Here is an 8,230-nt window from a genome sequence, read left to right on the forward strand (position 1 = left end):
AGATTTCCTGTGTTTGTAGTCATTTTCAAAGACATCAGCAACAGCTGTATGGATAGAACACCTGAATTATGAAATCGTGTAGTGGCTTTGTTGTTCAACCGCATTTAATGAGGACTCGTGGACAACATACACGTATGTGCTTTGAAGGTTTACATCCAAAATACCCACTTTTTTAGTCTTTCATTTTATATCAAATAATTTGAAAACTTTAAATAAATCTTTGCCGTCTAATAAAATGTCATCCATACGCTTCAACTCATTTTGACTAATTTTTAATTCTTTCTTTGCAGTCATCAGAGTCATCCTTGACATGCTTGAAATTCCAAATCATCAGCTCAGGCATCACGGTATCCGTGTAATTGCTCCAACTGGAAAAAAATTATAACACTCATGTACTATCAAAAGGTTGTAAAAATAATAATTGGTTTCTCCATATTTGTAGATTTCCAACGGTATTCCTCATCTTGTGTCAGAATCACTTCAATTCAAATTAAATAAAAGATGTTTCTTTTGATTGTTGTTATGTTCAATGTGAGGTGTAAATGCTGCCTTTATCAACTGCAACAAATTCCTGCCAAAAAATGTAACAATCACCTGTTGACCCCAAGACAAGCCAGGCAATGCGAATAAATTACAGATGTTTGCCGGTATAAAGTTCACCACACACATAAAAAAATGATCTGTCATGTCCGTTTTTTGCAGGGTCTTACTTTTCAGCCAACCGAGTTTGACAAAAACTTTTAACCTAAGCCTAGGCCCACCTTTTAACATTTCCAAACATCATTTGGCTAGCACAATGCGAAATGATATCATCCTGGACCAGGTAGTGCCAGGACTGCCAAGGTTGTAAATTGAGGTCTTCAGCATGTCCAGAACTGTGAAAGTGGGGCTTGTAGTTGTACGGTCACGAGATGGAGGAATCCGTCAGTCAGTGCAGTGGGTGCGGGCCCCAAGCCAACCACATGGCCGCCAGCTGCAGTTTCGCGACTGGGGCCGGTGTCAACTTTCTTCCCACGGGTGTCAGCTTCCAGGCACGCTAGATGGCTTGCCAAGCATGGTAGCCATGAAGTGATTCTGACGTTTCTGATCTCCGACAGAAACAAATAAGCCCATAATTTCACATTTTCACGAAACATGCAGCATTAGCTCTGAACTAGAGAATTCTCCAACTTTTCACGACACGGTACACAGTACGTCACGTTCAATTTCAAATCGAAATGTCACCAAAAATATGATATTCAAGGAGTGTTCTCATGATTAAAAAAATTTTTAGCTGTCTTCCCGCAGTGAAAATAATGAACACTGCACCCTTGTTCACCAAAATTTAAGAAGGTAGATTTCTGTAAAAAGTGCGGTTTAAAAATATCCTTACTTTTTCCGACAAATACTGAAAAAATTTGCGATTTTATTCAAAAATTTATCGAAAATTTGACCTTGCATAAATTTATTTTGGAATGGAATATTTTTATCATCTAAAAAATATTTTTATGAATCCATCTAAGCAACTGGGGTGACTAGAAAGCGCCAGATATGATAGATGTCGTCACTGGAAAGAGGGGATGTAATTGGAGAGTAATTGGAGGGGATGTAATTGGAATTGGAGAGGGATTAAAAATTAATATTCATAAGCGATAAAGAGGGGCGCCATTGTCAAGTTTTTTGTCGCATGCGCAAACTCACCTTCACAAGCGGCCAATCGTGCTTTCACAACTGTGCCCTGCATAATTGAAACGAAAAGGCGGACTCGGCAAGACTTTGTTGATTTCACCATTTATCCATCCGCAATCTCTATTCCATCAAATAAATGGGAAATAATGCTTCAATGTAGGATAAAAGAGTTTGGCTGTGGAGCGGTCTTCCATCTCTGGACTCTCCTTACCTGCAATTTGCAATGCATACGGATTGATCTTAATTCTCTGTGCATATGGCTGTAGTCCTCCAACTGAACCCCTTGACATCGGGACTTTTTTCTGAAAGATGACTCTGAGAATTCCAGCCTTGCTTGACCACTGCAAATTCTCAGTTTGTGGCCTGCGTGCTCTGCACGCTTTGATTTAAACAGTGAAAAGGCTCATTGTTCTGTGGCATGCGGCTCTACTCACACATTCCCATTGCCTCTTTTCAAAGTGGGGACTATTGTGAAGCTGGTGACTATTACTTTTCATTTCTTGGCAAGACACAAAGGCCAATCACCATATGTACAAGAGCCAGGGTATGCCTTCTTTCACCATGTTTGCTTGAGCGTGGGGTGAGAATAATAGCTGAAAACTGGGCTGAGGGATCTCAATTTTTACAGCGGCTCTCACCACTTCCCTGTGAGAAGGGGTTAAAGATTCAAGTGGCCACATCGAACATAGTGCAGTGTAACAGGGCTCGCTATTCTTTTCTTGTAACGAATACTTCAGCTTCTGTTTACATGTTGGCCCATCTTCCCAGCAATTACCTCCAGTGGTGAACCATTACCGAGCACCTGTCGGCGGACTTCCCCTTCGTACTTCTAGGTCTGGATGTGTCTGTGATGATGGATGTGTCGCTTTTCAAATGGGGCCTTTCTTCCTCCACTCGATGTCTCCGGGGTCTGGTACACTGCCTCTCAAGACAAACACATCCACAGGTTGGAGCTCCAAGCAGTGTTCCATGCTTTTCACCACTTCCGACAACACCTAGTAAGCCGTTCCGTTCGAGTCCAGAGTGACAACTCCACGCAGTGATGTGCATCAACCACCAGGGTGGTCATCCATACAGCGGGAACCAGCAACAGCAAAGCAGTCACTCTCCTTGGGACGTCATCCAACCAATACGGTGGATTCTTCACCCGAACGTGCTAAGCTAGATCTTTGTGGAGACTGAGCGTCTCCTTATTGACATCTTTGCTTCCACCAACAAAACCCATCTCCATACGTTCTGCTCTAGGTTCCCTCACACATGGGCATGGGTAACAGGCACCCTACAGTTCAACTGGTTGGGCCTTCTGGCGTATGTCTTTCCTTTAATATCCTGCACGCCCTGTCCAAAATAGAACAAGAGCCATGTCGGGTCCTCCTCATTGCTCTGTCCTGGCTTTGCCAACTGTGGTTTCTAAGACTGACAGGACTCCCGGTACAATGGCCGCTGGTCCTTCCAGTCAGGGAGGACACTCTTTGCCAACCCAAATCAGGGACCCTCCACCCAGCACCGGAGAGTCTTCACTTGATGTACTGGATGTCGTCCAACGATCCTTCAGGGTGTTTGGCCTTTATGCAGATGCTGCGTCTGCAGGTGCAACGACCATGATGTTTCTCCAACCGAAGCTCCTGTGAGTTCCGTTGCAGACTTCCTCACGTATCTGTCTTACTCGGGCCTCCAGATTGCCACCATCCGCAACTACTGGTCGGCCTTGGCAGCTGCTCACTTGGGCTTCAGTGATGGATTGACTGTCTCTGACTGCACGCTGCCATCCACCATCTCCTTTGAGGAATGTTTGTCAAGTGTCCCCACGTCAAACGCCTCATTTTATCCTGAGACCTTGGGAGCGTCCTACGCGTTGTTGCTGGTCCCCCATTCGGACTGCTGTCCGATACATCTTACCTCCATCCCAGCATCAAACTGGTATTCCTCTTTATGGTCGTTATATTGAGACAAGGTAGCGAACTTCATGTCCTATCCATTGCCGATGGTCACATCTGCTGGGAGCCACAGGGTTCGCCCTATCCCAACCATCAGGTTTCTTACTAAAAACCAGATACCTACCTTCCAGCCTCCCAACATTCTTGTTTCCGACAGCCTCACTTTCGGGAGATGACTCTGACAAGAGATGGTGCCTGGTCCGGGCTCTCAAGTGTTATCCTGCCAGGACTGAGCATCGCTGAGAATCTAATTCCCAGCTCTTCATCACCACAACGAAACTCTTTCATCTGGCGTCGAAGGACACTGCAGTTTAACACAAACAACACGAGCCCACTTGAGACAAGATGGCACTTAAGACGATCATATTTCTTTAGTCCCGTTCAAAATGTACACATGCCTATGAGAGAAAACTTAATATGAGCTATGCTAAGACGAGAACACGGACAAGACAAGAAATTTAGCCTAACTGGCAGTGTCAAAACCATTGTCCATGGCATTTTTAATACGAGTACAATTGAAAAGCATCTTCAAGAGCTTAATCCCAGTAATCCCAGTAAGGAGTCATCTAAAATCTTGTCCGGGATAAGTTGAGGATAAACTGTGAAAGAGTGTTACGGTGGAATGTTGAGGGCTACTGGAAATTTTCCCCACAATCTCCCTGAAATAAAGCTATCAGTATTTGTTTACACAGTCTCGTTCCCCCCCCTCTGCAGTTTTGGTCAGGCAGGCCACTCAAGGACACTTGTGGTTTTGATGACAAACAAGCCACAGGACTGCACTCCTTACACACAGCTTTTTGAAACTTCTCTAATTGTATCATTTGGAATAAATATACATCAACCCTTTCATGAAATATAAAGCTGCTTCAGGGTTTTTCTTCTCCTGGAAAGCTATGGTCTTACTTCAGGCACATACAACTTTATTGTATTTAATATGGCAATGTTACTGCACAAAAGACATTAACAAGAAGAGATCGGGTACAGGCCCTGTATTTCAATAAATCTTCCTGTTATATCTTTCTTCTTTGCCAAAAAATCAAGGTATAATATACGGAAAGTTAAACCATATTGTTGCTTTGCATTTTATTATCTCTTGATGTGAAATACTGAAATTCTGTTATTACAATCATGATTGGACAATTCTGGCTAGGGAACCTTTAAAAAATTTATAGTAAACACTTCCAGTTTTGAATTCAGAAGTGAATGGATGTGGAGGTACATGTACATGTATCAAAGGGCACAGGTAACACAACTTGTACATTTAACAAGTAAATGAAGCAAAATAAGCAGAGGGACTGACAAAGTCAGTAAGTTTTTCCAAACAACCATCTGATTCAGTCTACAACAGGTATTGAACATGTGACAAAAAATCATGGTGTGTGGAGTTACTCAAGGTCAGTCTCTGGAAACCGCAAACCACTTTAGATAGTAACCACCTATTACAAGCCCACTGGTAATGTAAACAGTCCTTCATAGTAAGTGACCTACTAATGCAAAAATTTCTCCACAATTTCCCCTCAATAAATGAACTGCTACTTGCGGGGAAATTGTGGGGAAAGTATTCACTCCCCCCACAATTTTACCACAACTTGTCCCGGACGAGATTTGAGATGACTCCTAAGTGATTCCTGATGGAACGCGTCAGTATTTCTCAAAGAAATACTCATCCGCTCGGCAATTTGCGCTGCAGTTTTGCCAATGATGACTTAGCGACTCTGTTCCTTGTGCTGCTAGAGGGGCTTTATTCTAGACGACAATAGGTGTTGCGATGTCGCGGCATCAAAGGAGTTTTGATCACAGCGGGTCTGGTCCGAAAGAGGTGTTTTTTAAGCCAAACAGGAACAATTATGGGTAAACCTGACTTGAAAATAGATTCAGTTCCGAATGAATCGAGAAAAATCCATGTTCATTCCCCCTGAATGCAACATTCCAAGTTCAAAAATCATGGGATTGCAGTGTATGATTGTGGAGGGTCAAGGGTAGAATGCATATCAAGTCTTTTCAGCGAATTGTAATAGGCACATGGGAAATTTGCATATGTAGACTGGGAAGGGGTAAGTATCACCAGGAGACCCGACCCACACTAATGTGTTCTGGCTGGGTGGGCCATGTGGCAGTTCTTCATACTTGTGAAATCATAAACAACATGGATTACACAATGATAAAAACAGACCAAAATGAATAGACACACAATTTGTGAGGTGTGAACTGTACTTACAGTAAAGTCTATTCAGTCTCTCTGGACTAGTTTCCATTTCCAACATTGCCAACATGTGAGTTGAGTGACCGTAAATTGCAGCCAATGATAATATGTCTGCCTTGTCCCCAGAGTGCCGTGCTGGTTGCACGTGTTGCTGGCCAGGTAGGCTATGCTGAGGTGGTTTCTAGTCACTGATTTCATCCTTCAAATGTTACAATATAAGCTGCATTGACATTTCCAATGTGGGAATCACCATACAAGCTGTGTCCTATACATGAACATGAACATGTTTTCAGAAAATTATGACATATCGTATCCTTTTTGAACACTGTAAAAGGTTAACTGTTAAAGCTGAATTATTTTGCATGGGCCAACAAACTTGGGGAGAGAAACTGTCATTTTGATTTTGTTTGGTGAAAATTTAATAAATTAATGCCGTGTCAGAAAATTTGCTGTACACCAACAGTTAGTTAGCTAAGGATATTCCGTGTAGAATAGGTACACGTGTTTCATGAACTCAACCACTGCATTATATTAGCATAGAATTATTATAATAAAGGTGCATTATCATGCAATGCAAATGAACATACCGAGCTGGCTGTGACTGATTTTAAGGATTAAATTTAGATTCCAAACTTCTCTTACCTCGCTAACTGTTTAATATTATTAAAACCAGGCCTTAATTTGCCCTTCAAGCTGATGCTTCCAGCCCTTTCATCGCCTTGTAGGATCAGTCTGCTTTCTAAATTTGCAACAAGATGTATTGCATGTATGCAAGCCTTTCTGGATGTGGTCACTTCTTCAATTTCTTTCTGCATTTTTACTTCAAGTTTATCTCTTGATTCACATCTCTCACATCCTACCGTAAGATTAGTTTTTTCAATTTCTCATCAAACATGGTAGTAGAGAATACAACGTACAGTTATAAACTTATTACTGGGAAATTGAATGTAAAGTTTTTAATTATGAGAAAACTGTCAGGGTCCAACCAAATTTTGGAAGGTATGGCATATTAGTTTTATAGATTTCTTAGAGTATCAAGAAGAGTTGACATCAAAGTTACCTGAAACTTGTTAAAATAGAGTATTGCATTCTTTGATACATATATGTGACTAGTGAGAAACTGCTGCCAAAAAACCTAAATTTGTTACCAAAATAGTAAAAATTGTGTGGTGCCCTTGTTATGTGTGAAACCAAGTTTTATTTTAAAAAAAATTACCATGTGAAAAACTTTCAAACTGCTTTTAAAAATTTTACAAGCAACAAAATAATCACAGTTTCGTCACTCTAAAGGGCCCCTCACTGTATACTATATCCTGCAACCTTGTCCAAATATCTTTGTACACCCACCTTCTCTAAATGACTCATGTAACGTGTGCTAAAAAAATTAAACCAAATAAAAACTCACACTGAAACTTCTGGGAGCATTATAGCACAAACAATTTTTGCATGTTTTTATTGTACCAGTATCATGGACTTAAAATGTTGCATGCTACTAGTATATCCTCCCAAAATGAAAATGTGGTTAAATGCACAGAATGATTGTAAAAATTATCTTTAAGAGCCTTATATCCATTATTAAGGGATCACTATTGTAAGAAGAATCTACTTTAATTCAATGAGAATTTTTCAAGTGACTTTGTTTTCACTTTGAAAAGAGTAAAACTCATTTTGCAATCATGTTGCCCTTTTACATCTTTATCCCATTTATAGCTTGAAGAAACAGCAGGGACCATCTCCAAAGTGATGGAAATGAGTGACATAGAGGGTAGACAGGAAAGAGGTTTTACACAAACACAGTCACAGAATTCAAGTAAAATTCCTGGAAAATCAAGTACAGCTACAAGAATTGCTGAGGTCAGTCGGGAAGGTGCATCTGTCACATTTTCACCTGAAGTTTCGGATGCAATAGATGATTTAAGGCAAGTTATTTATTCGGTTATATATATTACACCAAAATTAATAATGCTATATTATGTTCAAATCGTTTGTGCCGAAGATTTTGAGGTGCCTTTGGTTTTTGCAGTAACAAAAAACAAGCATATTTTTATATGGATTTGATATACAAGCTGCAAAACCAAGAGATATTTTTTGGCAAAGTAGGAATGCCTCTGCCACAGTACTGCTAACAGGCCTTTTCCCATCATTATGCAGGTGCAATGTCATTTTACACCATTGCATTAGCTGAACAAAGATGTTTTGATTGAGTACATGCAGTGGCGAAGGAATTAATGTCTGGATCAGAATATTCTCAATAATGTCAATGGAAATGTATAACCCCTCTTTAAAAATTTGGGTCCACTCGGCTTGATTTACCCAGTGCACGCATGCACCAGTGCATGTAAATTTTGCCTTAGGATGCACGACGTGCATGTAACTTTTAACCACCAAAATACTCATTTCCTACATATATTTGCCAAATTAT

At 40.7% G+C, this 8,230-nt stretch overlaps 1 protein-coding gene across 9 annotated transcripts in view; it reads left to right on the forward strand.

Annotated features, from left to right (window-relative positions):
- Window positions 1-8,230, forward strand: part of LOC110988584 (uncharacterized) — a 150,181-nt gene that overhangs the window by 82,210 nt on the left and 59,741 nt on the right. For all 9 annotated transcript variants that reach the window (XM_087135698.1, XM_087135699.1, XM_022252258.2 and 6 more), the window contains exon 5: window positions 7,519-7,727. In XM_087135698.1, coding sequence (XP_086991824.1) covers window positions 7,519-7,727 — 209 coding nt within the window. The remainder of the gene's footprint in view (window positions 1-7,518; window positions 7,728-8,230) is intronic.

This window comes from Acanthaster planci, linkage group LG04 (genome assembly GCF_054643075.1).
Source record: "Acanthaster planci isolate LZ-2023a linkage group LG04, COTS_SCS, whole genome shotgun sequence".
NCBI lineage: Eukaryota > Metazoa > Echinodermata > Asteroidea > Valvatida > Acanthasteridae > Acanthaster > Acanthaster planci.